This window comes from Strix aluco, chromosome 17 (genome assembly GCF_031877795.1).
Source record: "Strix aluco isolate bStrAlu1 chromosome 17, bStrAlu1.hap1, whole genome shotgun sequence".
In the NCBI taxonomy this organism is placed as follows: Eukaryota; Metazoa; Chordata; class Aves; order Strigiformes; family Strigidae; genus Strix; species Strix aluco.
Window position 1 is genome coordinate 16,193,622 of NC_133947.1, and position 22,101 is coordinate 16,215,722.

Sequence of the window (22,101 nt, forward strand, 5' to 3'; positions counted from 1 at the left end):
ACCTGAGTTCCTTCCATCCTTTCTGGAAGCATTTTCTAGACCCCTGACCATGCTTGTTGCTTTTCTCTGGAGTAAATCCTGCCTGTCCGTGTGTTTTCTGAACTAGGGTCTCAGGACCAGACACTGTGCAAGCTGAAGTCTCAGCAGAGCTGAGCAGACTGAGGAAGATGATGGTGTGTGTCTGACTGTCGGTACTACTGGTGATGCACGGTGTTTGCTTTCTCCACAGCAGTAGGACACTGCTGACACAGGGAAGCTTGCAATCAGCTGTAATCCCCAGCTGTTTTCTAGGGATTGGATCTCTAGCCTGTCATTGGCAGTGTTGTCTTTGTGCAGCTGATGGAGAGAAATACGAACCTCTAGATGCCAGTTCATCTGACCTGCTTGTCCTATCTGTCTTTAGATAAAAGGACTTTTCCTCTGGAAGTGTCTGTCTTTCTGCATTGATTATGCAACAAGCAGAGTAATAACTCAGACAGAGACATCTAACATTAGCCACTTAGGTGAGGGCAGAAAAATCCTCCCATGTGTGGCACTTTTTAACTTGTCCTTATTAAACTGCAACCTATTTTTTTATAGAATCACAGAGTGTTTGAAGTTGGAAGGGACTCCAGAGGATGACTTTGTCCAGCCCCCTGTTCTGTGAAGACCACCCAGAGCTGGTTGCCCAGGACCATGTTCAGGCGGCTCCTGAGTATCTCCATGGGTGGAGACTCCACAACCTCCCTGGGCCGCCTGTGCCAGCGCTCGGTCACCCTCACAGTGGAAAAGTGTTTCCTGATGTTCAGAGGGACCCTCCTGGGTGCCAGTTTGTGCCCACGGCCTCTGGTCCTGTCCCTGGGCACCACTGAGAGGACCCTGGCTCCGTCCACTCTGCACCCTCCCTCCAGGTCTCTGTACACACTGGGGGGATCCCCCTGAGCCCGCCCTGCTCCGGGCTGAACAGTCCCAGCTCTCAGCCTCTCCCCGTGGTGGATGCTCCAGTCCCTTCATCACTTCATGGCCCTTCGCTGGACTCTCTCCAGTATGTCCCTGCCTCTCCTGTACTGGGAGCCCAGCACTGGACCCAGCACTGCAGGGGTGGCCTCCCCAGTGCTGAGCAGAGGGGAAGGATCACCTCCCTCCCGCTGCTGTGACACTCCTCCTAACGCAGCCCAGGACACCGTTCGCCGCCTTTGCTGCGAGGGCACGTTGCTGGCTCATGGTCAGTGTTGTGTCCACCAGCACCCCCAGGGTGTTTCTGTCAAGCTTTAGCTTTCCAGCTGGGCAGCCCCCAGCATATATTGGTGTCTGGGGTTGCACCTGGGGGTGCAGGACTTTGCACTTCCCCTTGTTGAACTTGATGAGGTTCCTGTTAGCCCATTTCTCCAGTCTGGCAAGGTCCCTCTGGCTGGCAGCGTGTCCCTCTGGCATATCTGCCACTCCTCCCAGTTTTGTGTCATCAGGAAACTTGCTGGGGGCACACTCTGCCCCATCATCCAGATCATTAATGAAGGTGTTAAAAAAGACTGGACCCAGTATTGTCCTCTGGGGTACACCGCTAGTTACTGGCCTCCAACTAGACTTCGTGCCACTGATCACCGTGTATTCAAGGAGGCAGTGAATTTGGGAGAGCCATGTTTGCGTGTCTGGTACATATTCAGGAACGTTTGGCAGGATTTACAACAGTGATTTCTGTTCCATGTCATACATGGGAAAAAATGTAACGTTCCATGCTCCCCCTCACCAGAGGTGGGTAAAGAAAAAGCAGTACTGTGTTGGTGACAATGGATGTCATCTGAATAGGGACCATGCTAGACTGGTGCACCATATTGTGGAAAGGAATACTCCAAGAAAGTTGAAAGTTGGGGTTTAGAGATGATTTGAAGACTATTCTTCAAACCATATAAGCCCATATTTTGTGGAGACCAGGAACAATTTACTTTCTCCCTGGGCAAGGGCTGAAACTGTGATTCTGTGAGATAGTTAGGGAGCTCCTGAGCCAGTTAGACATACAGCAGTTCATAGGACCAGAGGGTGCTAAGGCAGCTATCATCATTGGAAAATCATGGCAACAGAGGGTGTCTCCTGAGAACTGGAAGGACCATCACACCAATCTTCAAGATGGGCACAAAGGAGGGTCCGAGGAACTACAGGATAGTCAACTCCATTGCAATCCCTGGGAAGGTGATGGAACAAATCCTCCTGGAATCCACTTTCAAGAACCTATGAGGGAAATAAATTTACCAAGAGGAACCAATGCCTGACCGACTTGATTGGCTTCTGCAATAAAATGAATGCCTGTGTGAATAATGGGAGATCAGTAATGTTGTTTACCTGACATTAGCAAGACATTCAACAGTCAAATAGTCTCCTTATAGCCAGACTGGTGAGATATGGGCTGAATAAGTGAGTGGTGAAGTGAGAGCAAAACTGACTGAACCAGTGGGCTCAGAACTGGTGGATCAGTTGTATGAGATGGCCAGTGTGTAGTGGCACCCCTCAGGATTCAACACTGGAGCTAATATTGCTCTTTATTAATGATGTGGATGACAGGACAGATCCAAAGTCACAGTCAGCATGAAACGGGAGGGAATGGTCAACACACCAAAGGGCAGGGCTGCAAGTCAATGGGACCTTGACAGGTTGGAGAAGTGGGCTGGACTAAGAGGAGCCAGGAATCCTTGCTCTCAACCACCTATCTTAAGCCTACAAAAGCCCCCCCCTCTCCCAGTGGAGGGATAGACTGTCAGAGTTACGGCACCCAGCACTCTCTAACACGTCATCTTTCCTTGCTGGCTTTTGCTGGGAACACAAACACCATTAATGACTTGCCCTTCATTGTCCAAATGAGAGGTTTTGTTGCACTTAACGACCATTTTAATCCTAATTCTTTACACTCTTTTTCCTGGCACTGCTGACTTCCTGATTGGTCAGCAACCTGCTTTTATGTTTTTGTAATAAAGGCGTTCTCTAGCTCTTGTTTCCAGAGCTGATGTGAATGTATAAACCACTTACTAAACGGACAAGCAATTAGAAGACTGACCCTGAAGAAGTGCTCAGCAAAAGCCTTTTCCCAGGTAGAGGGCAGACCCATGGTCCTTTCCATTAGCCAATTCCTTCTCCCATCAAGCAATTCAGTGTAGATCCATTTTACATATCAGAGTCTAAAATGTTTTTGAGAGAGCTCTAGAACAGTTGAGATAAAGGTCACACTCTGTCTTTGTCTTGAGTACAGCTGCTTCCCGTTTGGCTATTCCGAGGTTTAAACAAACTGCCCTTTCAGGGCAGAATCAGCAGTTTCAGCTCCTGGTAACAACATATTTTCTCATGAAAACTTTGAACTCTATATGAGTCTCCACAGAATAAATTCAATAAAGAAGAAAAGGGTGAGCGGAAGGAAAGTTTACTCATTTCAAACAAAACCTAAACCTGTAGTTTGCAATTGTTAAAAGCAAAAATAATAATAATAATAAAAAAAGAGTAGTGGTGAAAAAAAGATGCTGGGAACTGAGTTTTAAAGATGGGTGGGTGATGGAGAATGCTTTTTTTTTTTTTTTTAATAAGAGTTGATTTCAAAATCACTTTCAGAAATAGTGACCTGCAGCTGATATCTAGAGCTGATGTCAGATATTGACTGAAAATTTAGGCAAGAGTTATGTCGGGAGTGGGGGGGGGTGAGGGTGGATGGGAACCACAACAAAAGGAGAGGGAGAGGGAGAAGACGGAGAGGGAGAAGGAGAAGGAGAGAAGGGAAAGGGAACATTGTCTCCAGAGAGCAGCCAAGAAGAGCAGCAACTAGATTTTGAGGTGAGTGTCCTCGCACAGGCTGCTGTGGCAGGGGGTTCCCAACACTTCTATGAAATGACTGCATGCTTCTCCTCAGGAGCTTCTCAAATGCCCTATTAGCCACTATTCCTATGGTGCCTTTCTCAGAGGGAGGTGCAGTTTGCTGATTAGCTAGAAGAGGACCCAGATATCCAGAGCCCTGGGGAGAACTCAGGTGACAAAGGTAGGACATGCTCCCTGCTCTAACTCCTGGACTTCCACTAATGGCTGACAAACACAGGTGTCCAGGTTTGCAGGCACCCTGCCCTTCTCTTTCTACTCAATGCTTCATCCACAAACTGCAGAAACAAACAAACATCCAGGACATGAGGAACATCCTTCCTGCAAGCTAGAGGAGTACCCAGGTGTTCAGGACTCCTTCAAACCCCCCATTTTCCTTTTACCCATGGGAGGACAAAGGCATGCACCCCCTTCCTGCTCTAACCTCAAGGTTCCCACCCATCTGGCAGGAGCACCTGGAGCCCAGGGAATCCTGTGATGGACCCTGTGGAAGACCCCAACCTTCCTGCTCCCACACCAGCCTCCATGGGAAGCCACAGCCTTGGTGCCCATCCTGCTTATAGAGTCCTGGTGCCACCAGGGCAGAAGGCCCCACTGAGTGGCAGCACTGCATCTTCCTGATCGGAGCCACCCCTCATTTCTATGGTCCCCAGAGGCTCACAGGCACGCTGCCCACTGACATCACGTCCAGCCTCAGCTCCTTCTTGCATCCTATGATCGCCACAGGAGAGAACCACAGACAAGAGAGACAGAAGCCATGTTGTCAGTCTTCCCAGCCTTCAAGGTATATAAGCCTCCACCTTTTACAACTGGTCAAGGATCAGGACACCAGACAGTGAATCTTCAGCACTGAGAGATGACATCCTAGTTGTGTAGTCTTGGCCCAATTAGATGATCTAGTCTCCCCAGGAACTGCCCTTTGACCTCATGGCAGGTACCAGCCAACACTTGGAGATGATGCCTTGGCAGCCTGGCAATCCCTGGACCCATGATCCCTATCAGGACGTTTCACCTCAACATACCAACACAATCCAAGTTTGACTTTGGTGGTAGCCTCTGAGCCAATGGCGATGACTTGAGCCTGTTGAAACTTCGAGCTCCTTTTACTATTTCACCTGCCTCATGCCCTCTTGAGTCCCCCATGCTCCCCTTGACACCATCTCATCATCCTTTTATTGGGTTTACATGGGTAGCAGCAGGGCTGCAGGGGTGTCAACCAGAGACAGCTGCAGCCAGCTTCAAGATGGACCTGCCACTGGCCAAAGCTGAGACAATCAGCAGTGTTAGTAGCACCTCTGTGATAACATCATAGAATCATAGAATGGTTTGGGTTGGAAGGGACCTTAAAGATCATCTAGTTTCAACTCCCCTGCCACGGGCAGGGACACCTTCCACTAGCCCAGGTTGCCCAAAGCCCCGTCCAATCTGGCCTTGAACCCTTCCAGGGAGGGGGCAGCCACAGCTTCTCTGGGCAACCTGTGCCAGTGTCTCACCACCCTCAGTAAAGAATTTTTTCCTAAATCTAATCTAAATCTAAATCTCCCCTCTTTCAGTTTAAAACCATTACCCCTCATCCTATCCCTACATTCTCTTATCAAGAGTCCCTCCCCCCTTTCCTGTAGCCCCTTTAAGCACTGGGAGGCCGCTCTAAGGTCTCCCCGGAGCCTTCTCTTCTCCAGCTGAACTCTCCCCCCAACTCTCTCAGCCTGTCCTCACAGGGAGGTGCTCCAGCCTTCGGATCATCTTCATGGCCTCCTCTGGACCCGCTCGAGCAGGTCCGTGTCCTTCTGATGTTGGTGGTCCCAGAGCTGGAGTCTCACGAGAGCACTGTAGAGGAGAGGAATCCCCTCCCTCGACCTGCTGGCCACACTTCTCTTGATGCAGCCTAGGATATGGTTGACTTCCTGGGCTGTGAGTGCACGTTGCTGGCTCATGGTCAGTTTTCCATCCACTACTACTCCCAAGTCCTTCTCCTCAGGGCTGCTCTCCATCCACTCATCCCCCAGCCTGTGTTTGTGCTGGGGATTGCCCTGACCCATGGGCAGGACCTTGCCCTTGGCCTTGTTGAACTCCATGAGGTTTGCATGTCCCACCTCTCCAGCCTGTCCAGGTCCCTCTGGATGGCACATCCCTTCCCTCCAGCATGTCAACCGCACCACACAGCTTGGTGTCGTGGGAGAACTTGCTGAGGGTGCACTCGATCCTACTGTCCATGTCACCAACAAAGGTGTTAAACAGCGCCAGTCCCAATACTGGCTGCTGAGGAACATCGCTCGTCATATTTAACATATTAAAGAAGGAGTAAAAACTGCTGTGCAACAGCAGCTGGGAGGGAGGAGCGAGAATCTGTGAGAAACAACTCTGCAGACACCAAGGTCAGAGAGAAGGAGGGAGAGGAGGTGCGGGAGCAGAGATCTCCCCTGCAGCCTGTGGTGCAGACCGTGGTGAGGCAGCTGTCCCCTGCAGCCCCTGGAGGGTAACGGTGGAGCAGATATCTACCTGCAGCCCATGGAGGACCCCACGCCCGAGCAGGTGGAGATGTCCTGAAGGGAGCTGCAGCCCACGGAGAGCCCACACTGGAGCAGGCTCCTGGCAGCGGCTGCAGCCTGTGGAAAGGAGTCCACAGAGGAGCGGGTCTGGCAGGACTCATGGCCCCATGGGGGACCCACGCTGGAGCAGTCTGTTCCTGAAGGACTGCACCCTGTGTAAAGGACCCACGCTGGAGCAGTTCTTGAAGAACTGCAGCCTGTGGGAAGGACCCACATGGGAGAAGTTAGCATAGGACTATCTCCCATGGGAGGGACCCCATGCTGGAGCAGGGGAACAGAGTGAGGAAGAAGGAGCAGCAGAGATGAAGTGTTACAAGCCAACCCCAACCCACATTCCCCATTCCCCTGCGCAGCTCGGGAGAGGAAGTAGAAGAGTTGGGAGTGAAGTTGAGCCTGGAAAGAAGGCAGGGGTGGGGGGAAGGTGTTTTTAGGTTTGTTCTTTTTCTCATTATCCTACTCTGCTTAACTGGCAATAAATTAAATTAATTTCCCTAAGTCGAGTCTGTTTTGCCTGTGACAGTAATTGGTGGGTGATCTCTCTGTCCTTATCATGACCCATGAGATTTTCATTATATTTTCTCCCCCCTGTCCTGTCAAAGAGGGGGAGTGAAAAGCAGCTTGATGGGCACCTGGTAGCTAGCCAAGCTCTCCTCACCACAGTGCTCTAAACCCCTTCATCACCGCCTTCACCTTCCACACACACCCAGTCAGCCATGACCTCTCCATGTCCCCTGACCACCCTGTTTAGTGAAGAGTCTACCAGCACTGAAACATTTATTATTGTACTTTATTTCACCCCCCTCAAGGCATGCCAATGGCACATGCTACCCCATGACTTTCAGTGGCCTAGGCCCCCCATCTGCTCCCAACCCTCCTGTTCAGTCCTGCTGCAGGGCTGGTCAGTCTGGTATTGTCTGTGACAAGTCCATGGTGAGTCCACGACAGGTCTGTGGTGGTCCTGTGGCCCAGCTGGCAATGCCCCCTCTGTGGGGACATCCTCACATTCTGTCCATGTGGTCCTGCAGCCTCCCCAGCACTCCTTGCATCCGCTTCAGCACCTCCTCCTCATCCACACTGTTGAAGGCCTTGTTGGGAGTGATGGGGAAGGGGTGGTAACTCGGGTACTGGGTGGCCTTGCTATCCACACCACAGCCATGCAACCACTCCACCTCCTCTGTCAGGCCCCTCAGCTTTGGCTCCACTGCCTCCAGCCATTGGGCCAGTCCCAGCAGCCCCACTGGAGCCTCAAAGACCTCACTATGGCAAAGTATGGCAGCCACCAGCGCCTTCTCCAGGGCCTGGTGCACCTTGAAGAGGACCCAGTTGGGGCAGCAGTGCCTGATGTCATTGTGGGCTGCCTGCAGGTCACTCTTGGCCTGCTGCAGCCACCGCTGGGCCTCTGGGATGGATGGAGTCATGGCCATGGCCTTGGAAAACCAAGAGCCATGGCCTTCCCATCCCCAGCAGTAGCGCTGTGTTGCCAGGCTGTGACCCACATTGCCATTCACCTCTGGCACCAGGCTGTGCCAATCCTTCCATGGCTTGCCCTCTGCCACAGCCTCCTCCTGCAGCCTCTTCAGCTCTCGCTCCAGCTCTGGTGCCATGACCTCCTCTGTCTCTGGTGCAGCACCCACCAGAGCCACATCATTCTCCTCCAAAACAAAGGCCACGTCCCGTGGCTCCTGGCAGACCAGCATTTCACGCAGCACTGACAAGGCGGGTGCATCCAGCTGTCCACCCAGGATGATATTGATCTCCTGCGCTAGTGTCTCCAGGATCCTCAGCTGGTGACGGTCCAGCACCATCTCTGCATGCCGGATGTAGAGGAGTCGCTGGGCTCCACCAGCCGAGCACACATGGATGACCCGTGGCTGGGAGCTGCCCTCCACCTTTGCACCACGGTGGACCAGCATAGTGCAGATGTCCTCGCAGCACTGCACTTTCAGCTGCTCCACTGCAAAGCCGCCATCCCCCTCTATTCTCATCATAGCCCTGTGGCTCTGCCACCGGAGCAGAGCCTTCAGCCCCATCCTAAACCATGGTGATACCAGCAGGGTCTGCAGACGCCTCTGCCCAGGACAGTGAGAACCGTAGCGGCATAGCCGTGGACTGCCCTCCTCCAGCTGCTGCTCTGTCACCTCTGAGAGTGCCCGTGGCCGCAGGTGCTGTGGTAGCATTTGTAGCAGCTGCCAGGTATTACACCCGGTCCCTGGCAGTTCAGCCATAAACACAAAGGTCTTCTCTAAGGCTTTAGAGATATTTGAGGACACGCAGTCATTGAAGTACAGCTTGTGGGATGACTCTAGGCAGTCAGCAGTGCTCAGCAAGTACAGCTCATCCACAGTGGAGAGATGAGGGGGCTCCCGTGCCTCCTGCAGCAGCTTAAAGAAATGCCTTGTGGCCAGCAGGACTGTCTTCTTCTGGATAGTACTGAGAATCCCACTGGCATGGCTTTCCTGGTGGATTTTGGCCAGGACATGGCTGTAGTGAGTCAGTGTGGGGAGCAGGACCACCCCAAGGTGTTGCAGGAGGTCTCCATAGGCAGCCACATGAGAGTCAGGCGTGAGAAGATAGGGATAAAAGTCAGCCTCATCCGGGAGTGATGTCACCACTTGATGTGGCATGGCCATGTCCCCTGACTTGGCAAGCACCACAGGCAGCTCAGCAAGGTGCCCTGTGTCCACCTCCTTCAGATGGGTCTGCAAGAAGTTGTACACCTTCTGGAGCACACTGGCCCGTGTGTTCACCTGCTCTTGCGTGTGGCAGGCTGCCCTGCACACCTGCTCCAGGTTGGCCATCACCAGGGAAGTGGGTATCTCTACAAGGACTCCCATGGCCTCCAGGAGGTCCTGCTTGAGTTCAAAGGACTTTGGCAGGATGATGGCTGATGTCCACACGAGCTCAGCCACATCTTCTTGGCAGTGGTAAATGCTGCCCTTCAGGGCCACAGGCTTAGTGCAGGCTGCAAATGGGGGGTGGAGGTTCATCAGGCATGGGGGGATGTCCAGTGGAGGCAGGAAGCGGATTGAGGCAATTTGCCCCAGGAAAGCCTCTGACACGGGCTTGCCCAACAGGGTGCAAAGCTCTTTGAGCATCTCCTGCTGTTGTGACAGCAGGTCTTCAGTGTGGCACCCACCCTGAGTTGCTTGCTGCTCTATCTCCTGGGCCAGTGCCACAAAATCCTCCACAGAGAGGCTGGTGCGGACACCCACCTGAAGCAGGAAATCCTTAGCAGCTTCCTGCTTGTAATCTAGCTCCACAAAGAAAGACTCGGGCACAAAGCGGTGTTGGAGCCGCAGAGTGCGGAAGGAGAACGTGTTGTCATAGAAGTAGGAGGCTTGGCACAGCACACCGTGGGTATTGGGTATAAAGGCCACAGTCTGAAAAGCTGCCACAACAGTTTCCTTGAACTTAACATCACAGATGGGTTGCAGAGCAAAGAACAAGCGCAGAGCTTCCATAAGCTCTTGCACTGTGAGCTGGGACAGCCGGGGCAGCACCACAGTCAGGAAGAGCTGCTGGTCATCTGTAAGCTCCCACTGCAAATCCTTGGCCAAGTCCTGGTGGATCTTGTCTGCTGTGAGCAGCAACATGTCCTTCTCCAGGTTGTACAGGGCTTGGGCACCCCGGGTCAGTTCTAGGAAGTGGCTGCTGAGCACCAGCACCTTGCGGTAGGGTGCCACAGGTACATAGTCCCCACCGTACTTCCGGAAGAGAGGCAGGAGCCGGAGCTGCTTCATTGCCAACGAATCCACTTTTCCCCGCACAAAATTCAGCAGCATAGTAACTTCCCAGTTGTTTAAGTCCTTCCAGTGGAGATCAGCTCTGGCGTTCGCCAGCTGGGCCAGCACAGCCCTGGGCTCAGTGGCCTGCAGTGCCCTTGCCTTCAGGCAGTGGTAGGCAAAGTCAAAAGGCAGCAGAGACTGTAGGAGCATAGGGATGCCCAGTTTGTGCAGCACCTTGGCCACCTCTGTGTCACACTCATAAAGAACACTGGGGAGGGAGGATAGTGGTAGTAGGTGCTTTGAGCCTCTCTCATGCCCCTGAACAGGCAGCACCACCACATCCTGGAGATGATTCATGAATGACTTCATGTCCGCCTCCAAGTTCTTTTTGGCCTTTATGGGTGTGTAGACCACAGTGCTGAAGAACTTCCACAGATCCCTGAGCCACTTCTCTCCCTCTTTGGTCCAGTTCAGCTGACCCAGTGCCTTCTTGATGAACGGTGTGGCCTCCAGGAGGCCAAGTTTCTTCACAAAGCAGGGCAGGGTCAAGTCAGAAGTGAATTTGTCAGCAAAACAGTGGTGATGGTGGGGGAAGAGGTGGGCAAAGGTGTTGTCGAAGACTGGGTGGTGGATGCTGAGGGCATTCAGGCAGCCATCTTGTGTGGCCAGCAACGGCAGGCCTTCCAGTTCTGCTTGGTCCACATCCGTGGGCTCCAGGCAGAGTTTCAGCAGGATGGAGCAGCTCTCTGGGGTCCTCAGGGGTGTCTCAGCCACCATGCGGGGCACGGGGATTGCCAGGGCCTTGAGGAAGCGCCGGAGAGAGTGTGGCTGCAAGACAACAGCATCCACATGGGCTTCGGAGAACTCCTCATAGATCTTCCGCAGGTGGGGGAATGCTGGCACCAGGTTCATGTTCAGGCGCTGCAGCACATTCTGGAGAGCTTGCTCAGGCATCACCTTAAGGAAGTATGGCTCTGTTAGCACGTCCCCACCACCTGGAGATGCCCAGGTGATTGTCACCATGTTTTTAGGTGGCTTCACGTGGTACACAGGCACCAGGGGCAGACGTGCATGACTTAGGTGCCTATAGACATCCCTCACCAGGTCCTGAAAGACAGGTAGCTCCTTTCTCACAGTAGGGAAGAACTGGAGGTAATGGGAGGCCAGGTGCTTCTCGCAGACCTGCAGGGACTTGTACTGGAGCCCTTCAGGTCCCAGAGCTTTCCACTGCCTAGTGAGAAAGGCACAGTATAGTGGAGCCACCAAACGCTGGAGCAAGAAGCCATTCCAGGCTGCTTCTGTGCTGCCTGGGTCCTGGCGGAGATTGCGCCTGGCTGTATCCACAGAGAAGTTGGCATTGATGTGCACAGGCAGGCCTGTGGTCAGCAGCAGTGGGAGGGTGCAGAAAGCTTTGCCCTTGAATTTGTCCAAGTCCAATGGCTTCAGGCGGGCAGCTACAGCTCCATAGGGCAGACGCTCAAGCACCGGAGACTCCTCCGCCCCCTCCTGAACCCCAGTTTGGGAGATCACCCTCCACACAGTGCTGGTCTTGGTCTTGCTGTTTTTGACTGCCATGGTATAGGAGACAGAGGTGGGGCTGTTCCCATCCACAGCTTGGCTCAATCTCGCTTGAAAACCCCGTCTCAGTTCTGCATCACGATCTGTCAACTCTGTGGCCACCCGCAGCCTCTCCAGCAGGTTCCTCCCATCTCGGGGGATCTCAGAGAAGACCACCGTGCGGAGGTGCCGGAGGAAGAGCACCAAGTCCTCACCTTCCTCAGCCAGTACTCTCTCCATGGCCATGAGGTCTTGGTCCCTCACAACCATGCCAGACACCTTGGAGGTAGCAGCCCCAATTGCAGTGCGGAGGGGCAGCCGGAAAAGGACACCCTGGTTCAGGTTGAAGAAGGAGGGTAGGAAGGTGCCATAAATGTCTCGAAAGGTTCTCTTGAATTCAGGGTTGACAGCGAACATCCCACCAGGACTCTCAACTGTGGCTACGGGCACATAGTAGAGATGGGGATCAAAGACACACAAAGCACTGTCTCCAGTAAGGAAGGCTGGGCAATCAGTAAAGTGGAAGACAGTGTTGAAGCCAAGGCCGTATTTGCCTGTGACATCCTGCCGGCCTCGCTTGCCACCCACCCCCAGACGCTGAATGCCTTCAATGTCCTGCTGCTGGAAGGGGCTGTCACTGAAGATGCAGAGGGCAGGGCCCTGCAGGTCATTCCATTTCTCACTGAAAGTGGCAGCCACTGGGTGCTGCCGGCGGTCCCACACAAAGTGCACAAGACTTGCACCAGCATCATCTGCATTCTGGAGCAACTCTGTCACGATATCACGAGCAGATGCTGGGTACTCACCCAAGATGTTCTGCAGTCGTGTAGGCAAGTCTTCACGGGCACCAAATGGCTGTGCCCAGAGGTTCAGGTCTGCAGTGAGCAGTTGGCTCCTCTCCAGCGCCCGGTGGCGTGTGGTAGGCACCCCACAGCGCAGGGCTGTGGGTCGGGACAGCTGTTCATGGCACAGCAGGACATTTCTGTCCACTGGCATCCATGGCGTATCATTGAAGTGGAGCTTGTCCCGTGGACGCAAAATGCCCTCCTGATCAGGTAGAAAGAGTTGCTGGGTCTGGTAGGCATCTGGCTCTTTGTCATCTGCCATCAAGCCAAAAGACACCAGCCGCAAGGCCAGAGCCAGCTCCCTGTCTGGCAGCGGCTCTCCAGCATGCATGTCTGCCAGGGTGCAGAGCACTTGGGCATAATCGTCCCAGGTGAATGTGTGGCGCAGCCCCACACACTCCCAGAGTTGGCTGTAGAGGCAGTACTGCTCTGGGAGCTGGTGAAGATATGGGACAGCCTCAAATGACAGCGTCTCAGCCACAGCCGTGACTGGCACAAAATGGGAGCCTATCAAGATGAAGGGCTCCTTTTGGGCCACCGCAGAAGCCACCTCATCCCAGTTGGAGTGATCTCTCTGGAGCAGCCTGTTCAGGTACTTGTAGCAGCAGTGGGCTTTGTTCTGCAGGTTCTCCAAAGGGAGAGCATTGGAGCTACAGGTCAGTGCCTTCAGCTGCTCAAGGACTGTCGCTGCTGGTAGCTGCCGGTCCAGCCCCAAGAAGGATGCAACCTCCTTGGAGAGGCTGAAGTTTTCCCCCAGCACTTCAGGAGCCAAGACAGGGTGGATGAGCCCCACTAGTGGGGCACAGTTGTGATGGTAGAGCTGGGCAGCTGGCAACAGCACATTTTCACCAGTGGGCAGTGTACCAGGGAGGAAGGGCACAGTCTGGAAAGCTGCCTGCAAGGTGTTGTTCACCCTCTTCTCCACTGCATCCTGAAGCAGCTCAAGGATGCAGGCAGCCCTCCGGTAGCCCTGGGCACGGTCCTTGGTCCAGATAAGTTGCACTGTCTTTGCCCGTTCCAGTAGCTCTGCCAAGGCCATTGTGTCCTTAACCATGCCCAGCCTCTCCAGTCGGCTTAGTCTTTCTGGGGAAAGGAAGGCATCCCCAGTGGGGAAGCGCCCGTCCTTAGGGTCATATAAAGAGGCAGTGCGGCCTCTGGGATGCACCAGGCAATTGATGAGCTGCAGGTGACCATGAGGGGTGGCAGGAATGCAGGGCACTGTCTGCAGCACTTTGTCTACCTCATCATGGGACATATCCAGTGCATGGAGAAGCAGTGAGTCCCGGTCAACAACAGAGAGGTCTTCCAAGTTGGGAAGCACAAGTTCACAGTAAAAGCGGGGCCAGTCATAGGTGCCAGCATCCACTGCCCGCCCGAGGCCCCTCTGCACATGCTCTGGCAAGGCCACAGCTAACAGGGGATGCGGCAGGATGGAGGCAAAGACACGCTTTGCCACGGCACCCAGCTTGGGGTGTCTGACCACAGCCTGGTGCAGGAAGCGGGCGTCCTGCAGTGAGCACCATGAGCAGCCATCAGAGAAGAGCCTGGGGCCATTCTTGGCTGTCACAGCCTCGTAGAAACCAGTCACAGCCTCCGTAAAGGGGTAACGGGCAGTGTTAGTGTCCGGCCAGAAGACATGATATTCATAGCTCTTCAACTCACCTGCCTCATGCATGATGCGGAGGTGGTCCAGCGCCCGGAGCCAGGCAAGTGGCACAGCATTGCGGAGCAGTGCCCGGTTCCACTCACCCCGCTCCGCTGTGTCCCACAGCCCCTTGCGGTTTGAGAGGATGCTGAAGGCCCCATGCACGTGGATTGGCAGCCCTGAGGCGATTGGCATGGGAAGGTGGCAGAAGACTTGTCCCTTCTCAGCATCCAGACGTGGCACCCACTTGCCATCTGCAGTAAGGGCAAGGGGAAGAGCCACACCAGCCACGGGAGACAGGGAATGGAGCCCTGCCTGTCTGTTCTGGTGAAACAGTTGCAGCAACTTCCCATCACCCTGACACACCAAAACTAGGTAGTGCCATGTGGTCTTGGATGCCTCTTCACAGGCTGTGAGCCGCTCGATGGCTGCCCAGCTTGGGGGGTCCCCAGGGGCCCCCAAGTCCTGAATCTCCTTTCGCCGTAGCATGGCCAGAGGCATGGTATGCTCTGCAGAGGTGGCTGTGTCTGGCAGCATCTCCAAGGACATCTCCCTCACCTTCTGCAGGAAGAGCAGCAGGAGCCGGTTAGAGCCAAGGAAGCCAGTGCCAAGGGACTGGATGCGCTTGGTACCAAAGGCCTCTGAGCAAATCTGGGATGTCACAGCTTCCTCTTCAGTGCGAAAAGGCAGGCGGAAAAGGCTCCCTGGAAAGGCTCCTGGCTCAGGCAGGCGGCACCCAAAGATACCATGGTAGGGCCAGAACTGCTCAGCAAAGGCACGGAGGATGCGTGGTCGTCTGGAGAAGTCCAGGCGGATGCCAGGGCAGCCGGTCTTGGGGATGTGCTTGCCCAGATGGGTGCCATTGGGATCAAAGATGAGCATTGTCTCCCCACTCAGCACTGCTGGCACATCTGTGACACGGTAGACAGAGCTGAAGCCCAGTCCAAAACGTCCGATCTGGCCTGCCTGGCCCTCCTTTGTAGCAGCCCCAACTCGTGTGATGTTACGGAGGTCATCCTCTGTGAACAGGGCATTGTTGTAGGCCCAGAGGGCTGGGCCATGGCAGGCAAGCATGTCGGGGTCTAGCAGCCCAGACGTGGCCTTTCTGCAGTGTCGGAGGTCCAGGAGGAAGCGGCACACAGTAGCTCCAGCATCCTCTGCATTCTGGACCATCTCTGTGAAGAGGTCACCTTCCTCACCATACTCCCGGAGGATGTTGCGGAGCCGTAAGGTGATGGGCTCCGAGGGGCCACAGGCCGTGAACAGCTCTGGCCCTAGCACCCGTGTACTGAGCAGCTCTGCCCCGAGGAATATGGCTGTGCTGGATGGCACTGACTCATGCACCACCTCTTGAACATCCTCCTCTGCCTCCAGCTCCATGTCCAGGTACACGGTAGAGGCAGCTGGGCGGAGGGCAAAACCTGAGCCCTCCGAGATCCTCACAGGAACTGGCACTGTGCCCTTGCCCTGGTGCCCCCGACTCTTAAGCCACTCCAGGACAGCTACAGCCACCTGCAACTCTGCTGCAGTGCCCTCTCTGGAGCTGCGTGTGTCTATGTCTTGCCCCAGGCAGCGCAGGGCTGCAACCGCCCTCTCCTCACTCACCCTCGGCTGCACCCCCCAAGCCTGGAAGAGGCAGCTGTAGGGCAGGAAGTCAGGGGGCACCCGGGGCACCAGCATCCCCAGCTCCAGCTCATCAGGATAGCCCAGTACGGCATCACATGGCAGGACAAATCCAGACCCGGTCCACACCACTGCATCATTCGGGGCAGCCCCAAAGGTCTTCAGGTTTTCCTGCATGTGTTGGTAGACAGGCCGGAGTGCAGGACCTACCTCACCCATGTCCCTGCACGCTGCCAGCTGTCTCAGCTGCTCCCACACTCTCTCTGGCGGTGGGGTCTGGCTCAGTCCCAGCTTATTCTCTGCCTCTGGCACAAAGGCACCAGTCAGGTGCATGGCAAGCCCCACCAGGGGCTGGTGCTGGATGGACCGCAGCTCCCTGGGGGGCAGGAAGTGTTGCCTAGGACTTCCAGTGCACTTGGAACGAGGCACCCACGGCAGGGCCTGGAGCTCCCTAAGCGTTGCAGTGCTGAAGCCAGCCAGTGCCTTGGGGCGGTTGCAGACCTTGATCAGTGCCTGAGCCCTGTTCAGAGCCACTGCGTTACCCTGACGCACACTTGCTGCAGCCTTTAGGATGTCCGAAGGTGCCAGGCAGTCTTTACCGTGCCGCAAGCCCAGGGTTCTCAAGGCACGGAGGACAGGTGGACTGCGGAAGGTGGCAGGAGGAAAGTGTTCAGGGCCCAGCAGTGCCTGCAAGGTGCTCTCGCAGGGGTCGTAGAGGTCTCGTGGGCACACAGGGCCATTGGGAGTCTCCAGGAAGGCCAGCCTGCTGCAGGCCTGCTGCAGCGGGGGACTCTGTGCAAAGAGGATGTCTCCATGCTGCAGTACCCAGAGCAGCAGAGCCTGTGTCTCAGCCGCTCGCCCTGCATAGGCACCCTGGTCCACGGCTCTGACAGCCTCCAGCATCACGTTGGCTACACTGGTGAAGGATGTCTTGATCCTCCCAAGGAGCCGCCGGTCAGCTTCATCCCGGCACTGCAACATGGCCTCTGGCAGCACCACATCTCTGAGCACCTCCAGCTGTGGCTCCAGGGCAGGGGTGGCACCAGCTGGTACCAGCTCCGTGGGCTGTGGGGTGGCCAAGCAGGGGAGTGGGGTGAAGAGGGGCAGAGCGGCCAGTGTGGCCCTGTCCTGCTTTTCCAGGGAGGGGAGGTCTGCCAGGTAGAGCCGGAGTGTGTTCACATCCGCAGCAGGCAGCGAGGCCAGGCAGGGGGCCACAACTGCGACTCCCCGCCTGCCCAGGGCCCGCAAGGCATTGAGGGGGGATGGAGGCAGGACATAGAGGGACAGGGAGCGGTGCCACATGCCTGGTGGCACCACTGGGCAACCCAAGACCTCCAGCACAGAGGCCACAGCAGGTGGCAGGCACTGGTCCTCCCATGCCTGGAAGATAAGACTGGACTGGGGTAGCAGCGGAGCCAGACGGATGCTGGGGTCACCCAGTGGGGTCAGGGAGATGAGAGGGAGCCCCTCCAGAGGGCTCAGGTCTTCCATGTGGTGGGCCAGAAATTGCCACAGGGCTGGGAACCAGGAGGCTGGAGGCTGGGGGGGGCCTCGCGCCGGGCACCAGGTCACTGGGGTTGAAGATTGGGACGTCCAGGCAGGGGGAAGAGCCAAGCGTAGGGTCTGGGCAGTCACAGTTGGGTCCAGCAGAACCAGGTTGGGGAAGAGACCTGTGTGCGGGAGGCAGAGGCTGGATGAGGACTACATGGGACCTAGGACCTGGCAGGAGGACCCAGGGGAGAAAGAACCTGAGATCTGCAGGGGACTGGGGGGCCCCCCATACTGGGGATGGGAAGACCTGGGCTCTGGAAGGACAGTGGATACCCTGAACAGGGGGAACAGTGGAACCCCAGATTGGTGGGGATAGAGGAGAGCTGAGAGGGAAAAAGGTATTAGCAGGACCACTACTGGGGGGCACAGAGGTCCTCAGATGGGGAACACAGGGAGACCCAGGATCCAAGGGAGCACAGAGGAGACAGAGAAATGTGGCAAGGACAGGGGACTCCCCAGAGACACAGGGAGATGCAGGATAGGAGAGGTGGCCCTGGGCTCAGACAACACACCCCAAACTGGAGACAGTGAGACTTGGGATCTACAGTTCTGTTGAATGAATGGGGGAAGCCCAGAGCAGGGCCTCGGACAGGGCTCAGGGGCCCCAGGTATGTATAGGGAGTATCAGTGTGGTACAGGGAGATACTGGGGCTGCAGAGGAGCCCCAGGGTGTACAAGGGTGCCTAGGGCTGTTGAGGTTTAGAAGAATATGAGGGGACCCAAAGGAGGTCCAGGAACCCCCCTGTCTCTTACCCGCCTTAGCAATGCCTCGCAGAAGGCTGTCCAAGCCTGGCTCCAGGTCTGAGGGCAGGAATGACCCAGTCAGGCCAGGCAGGAGCTCCCTGTGGGGACAAATGGAGGTTCTGGAGGACTAGAGGAGTAATGGGGGGCAGGCAGCTTCCCGGACACCTGGCTCAGCTCCCAACCAGTGATACTGGGGGAGAGGAGGGCAGTGAGGCACCCAAACGTTCAGGTTTGACTATGGGGCCATTCAGCTCAGGAGCGGGTGCTGTGCCCTGGGTAACTGGCTCACCCGCCCACTCCTGCAGGGAATGGGGCTGCCTGAAGCCACAAACTCACCTGGGGCAGTCTGACGTGTCCACGTAGACAATGGCTGACTCGGTTCCAAAGGCCACAAAGGTCCCATCGGCGCGAGGCAGGAGGGGGAGACCCCGCAGTTCAGCATGGCGCCCATCCCCAGCCACGTAGCGTAGCAGGGAGAGCCGGTCAGTGGCAGGGAGGCCTACGGTCCCATGGCGACGCAGCACCTCCCGCACGTGGCCCGCCGTGGCCTCCCGTACACCTTCCACCATCCCCAACGCCAGTGCCCTCCGGACATGGGCTGGGACCTCAGCCACTGGCTCCCCGGCTGCCACCAGCAAGGCCTGCACCACCCGCCGTGTGGCCATGTCCCCTGTGGCCTCCGGCAGCAGCACAGCCTCAGCGGCCCGCAGCCGCCCCACGGCCCCCTTTGCGGCTGGCACCAGGGTGCGGGCAGACGCCAGTTCCCGGCAGACACGGGTCACCAAACTTCGGATGCGGCCACCGCTCGGCGTGTGCTCAGGGTCTGGCCAGATGCTGTAGGTGTCTGTGTCAGGCAGAGCCATGGCCACAGCAGCCATGTGGCTGTAGACCCGCGGCAGGAGGTCAAGGAGCAGCAGGGCATTCCAGCGGGCATCGTTGCCGCCCTTCTCGCCCTCCTCAGGCCAGCGGAGGTGGCGGCGGTCGTCAGAGAGGGCGAAGGGGGCACTGGCGTGGACGGGCAGCCCTGTGGTCATCTCATCTGTGGCTGGCAGGGGTAGGAAGCAGCACAGCCGCCCTCGGCAGGGCCCACAGAGGGGGTGCGCCAGGCTCAGCTCAGGGCAGCACCCCAGCCCTGAGCCCAGTGCCACCATCGGCCCCTCTGTGGCCCTGCCCGTGGCCACCAGCCACTTGCTCCCATCCCCCACCCCAGCCCCGTGCAGGGCCACCAGGCGCCACGCCAGACTCAGTCCCTCATCCCCTAATGGCCCTGGCACAGGGAGAGGCTGAGGGGATGCCACAAGGGTCCCCATGAGTGTCTGTGTTCCATCAGGGGCCACGTGGTGCACGGCCACGCGACAGATGTGGCGGAGGAAGAGGAGGGCGAGAGGGGCCTCTGCAAGGAAGGTCTGGAGGAGGTTACGGAGGCGCTTAGGATCGGAGACCGCTGCAGTGATTTCCGAGGGTTGCCGGCGGAGGGGGAAGCGGAAGAGGGTGCCCTGGGCAGAGTCACGGTGCTGTCCCACAGCTTCCAGCCCAGCCCAGAAGGGCTCGAAAAGGCCAGGAAGGCCCTGGGCTGCAGAGACATCCCAGCGGGCACCACCACCTGGCAGCACCTGGCATTCAGGATCCATCACCCCCAAGGATGGGGGGCTCAGCACACCTGGCAGGTCTGGGGACATGAGAACCATGAGGCCACAGGGATGGCATGGACACCACTGCCTCCTCTGATCGTCCCAACCCATCACTGCCCCATGTGCCCACCCAGTACCCTCAAGTTTGACCCCACAGTGCCTCCCATGATCCCAAGCTTAATCCCAATTCATCAGTCTTCCCTCAGTTTTCCTCTGCAGCCCTGCCCTCCGCCACCATCCAGCCTCCCAGCCTCCCGGTGCTTCAGGTTTCCTCTGAGACACAGCCCTCCATTTTGCACCCCCTCAGTGCCCCCAGTACTCCCCAGCACCTGTAGTTCAGTGCCTCCAGTACAACCCCAGTTCAGTCCCAGCTGAGGCCCCCAGTGCTGCTCACCGGTGAGGTGGTAGACAGAGGTGAAGCCCAGGCCGAAGCGCCCCACAGTGCTGGGGTCCTCCCGCTTGTGTGACACCCCTGGGCGCAGGATCCCTGTCCAGTCCTGGGGGGACATCAGGGCATCATTGTAGGCCAGGAGAGCTGGGCCTGAGGAGTCAGGACCACGGGTTAGGGGGGACTTGGGACATGTAGGGGGGATCGTGACCCACACTCAGTATCCCCACAACCTCAGTTTCACCTCCAGTCCCACAAAATCCCCCTCGGTCCTCCCAGTACCCTCAGTGCCCACAACACATTCCAGAACACCTCACTGGTTCCAGTTCCCCCAGTCCACTGTGATCTTTCTTCAGTTCTTCACCAGTATCCCCCAAACCCTCCCAGTACTTGCCAGTGCCACCCCTGCGCTTTGTCCAGTTTTTCCCAGTGCCCGTAGCGCCTCTCACCCTGGGTGCCCTCCAGCCCTCCTCTGGTGATGTCAAACTCCCGCTCGTCGGACACAAAGACGACCTCGTTAGCACCAGCATCGTCCGCATTCTGCACCAGCTCCTGGGTTCAGGGATCAGTGTCAGGACACCTCCCCCCCACCACCCCCCAGCCCCCAGAGAAAAGCACCGATCCGCTCTCCCGCTGGCCAGCAAGGTCCAGGGGTTGGTGCTGGGCAAGGACCACCGCCCACCCCAGCTGCCTGCGGTCTGTCTGCCCAGCTGGGCAAGAAAGCCCGGGGTGGCTGGGCTCCCTGGGGGGTCTCACCTTGAGGATTTGCCCCCCATCGGGGTACTTCTGCAGGATACTGTGCAGGTAGTCAAGGAAGATGGGTGCCCGCTGGCAGAAGGTCTCCCTGCAAAGCGGAGAGAAGGGGCGGGGGGGAGCAGGGCAGAGCTCACCTCCACGGGCAGCCAGGACCCCCTTGTCCTGCTCGGATCCCCCAGGAGCGGGGAGTCAAGGACCCCATGTCCTCCCGGGACCCACTGAAACAACCACCTCCAGGGTCCCCCCCACACGTCCCCAAGGCCCCCATCTCTTCCTGGGATCCTCCAGCAACCCTGACACCTCCCCATATACCCCCTGCAAGCCTCCAGGTCTCCCCAGTAACCCTTGAGCCCCCAGTCCCACCAGTGGCCCTCAGTGACCCCTGGAACTCTCCAGCCATCCCTCACGTCCCCCATAAAACCCCAGTAACACCCCGGTGCCCCCCCTCGCCACAGCCCCACTCACGCTTTCGGCTCCTTGTGGGCCATGACGGGGGCTGTGGGGGGACACCGGCTCCCCCCGATGCGCAGAGTCACTGTGGCTCCGCTGGCCCTGGCCCCACCCCCTCACCCTGCAGTTTCGTTTCCTTGCTGAACACGCCTCTCGGCTCTTTTAACCCAAACATTGAAACTGTGGAGGGGGGGGTGGGGGGGTGGGGGGGGTGCTGGGAGCCAGTTGACCGGGAGGATACAGCGATAGGTCGCAGTGGGGGGAGGGTCTGAGGCCATGGCTATGGGGCAGGGACATGGGAATATGGCTATGGGGCAAGGACCATAAGGCCATGGTAATGGGGCTGTGGCTATGGGGTGGGGGCCACTGGGCGACAGGAGTATCTGCTCGAGGGTAGGGAGGCTCTGCAGAGATACCTGGCCAGGCTGGAGCGATGGGCTGAGGCCAACTGTATGAGCTTCACTAAGGGCAAATGCCAGGTGCTGGCCCTGGGCCACAACAACCCCCAGCAGCGCTACAGGCTTGGGGAGGAGTGGCTGGAGAGCTGCCAGTCAGAGAGGGACCTGGGGGGGGGTGATTGACAGCCGGCTGAACAGGAGCCAGCAGTGTGCCCAGGTGGCCAAGAAGGCCAGTGGCATCCTGGCTTGTATCAGCACTAGCGTGGCCAGCAGGGACAGGGAAGGGATCTCACCCCTGTGCTCGGCACTGGTGAGGCCGCACCTCGATGAATGGGTTCAGTTTTGGGCCCCTCACTCCAAAAAGGCCATTGAATGACTCGAGCATGTCCAGAGAAGGGCAACGGAGCTGGT

The 22,101-nt window shown here is 57.1% G+C and overlaps 1 protein-coding gene across 3 annotated transcripts; it reads right to left on the minus strand.

Annotated features, from left to right (window-relative positions):
• Positions 1–7,146: 7,146 nt before the first annotated feature.
• Positions 7,147–21,404, minus strand: LOC141931133 (sacsin-like). 3 transcript variants are annotated; one of them, XM_074842920.1, is made up of 7 exons: positions 21,308–21,404; positions 20,843–20,930; positions 20,536–20,638; positions 20,093–20,195; positions 18,404–19,736; positions 18,077–18,165; positions 7,147–17,442 (listed from the first exon to the last, which is right to left on the minus strand). In XM_074842920.1, the coding sequence occupies exons 2-7, from the start codon at positions 20,860–20,862 to the stop codon at positions 7,376–7,378; spliced, it is 11,715 nt and encodes a 3,904-aa protein (XP_074699021.1). In that variant the 5' UTR covers positions 20,863–20,930; positions 21,308–21,404; the 3' UTR covers positions 7,147–7,375. The 3 variants fall into 3 exon arrangements, with proteins under 3 accessions (XP_074699021.1, XP_074699020.1, XP_074699019.1); XM_074842919.1 differs by having other exon boundaries at positions 20,093–20,239; positions 21,308–21,398; XM_074842918.1 differs by lacking the exon at positions 21,308–21,404 and having other exon boundaries at positions 20,843–21,292.
• Positions 21,405–22,101: the final 697 nt, after the last annotated feature.

Excerpts from the sequence above, each read along its gene's own strand:
- LOC141931133 (XM_074842918.1), bottom strand. The coding sequence starts at position 21,258 with ATGGGGGACGTGAGGGATGGCTGGAGAGTTCCAGGGGTCACTGAGGGC. Across the intron at positions 20,196-20,535 it reads AGGGCTGGAGGGCACCCAGG|GACTGGACAGGGATCCTGCG; the intron begins GTGAGAGGCGCT and ends ATGTCCCCCCAG. Across the intron at positions 19,737-20,092 it reads CTCTGTCTACCACCTCACCG|ACCTGCCAGGTGTGCTGAGC; the intron begins GTGAGCAGCACT and ends TCATGTCCCCAG.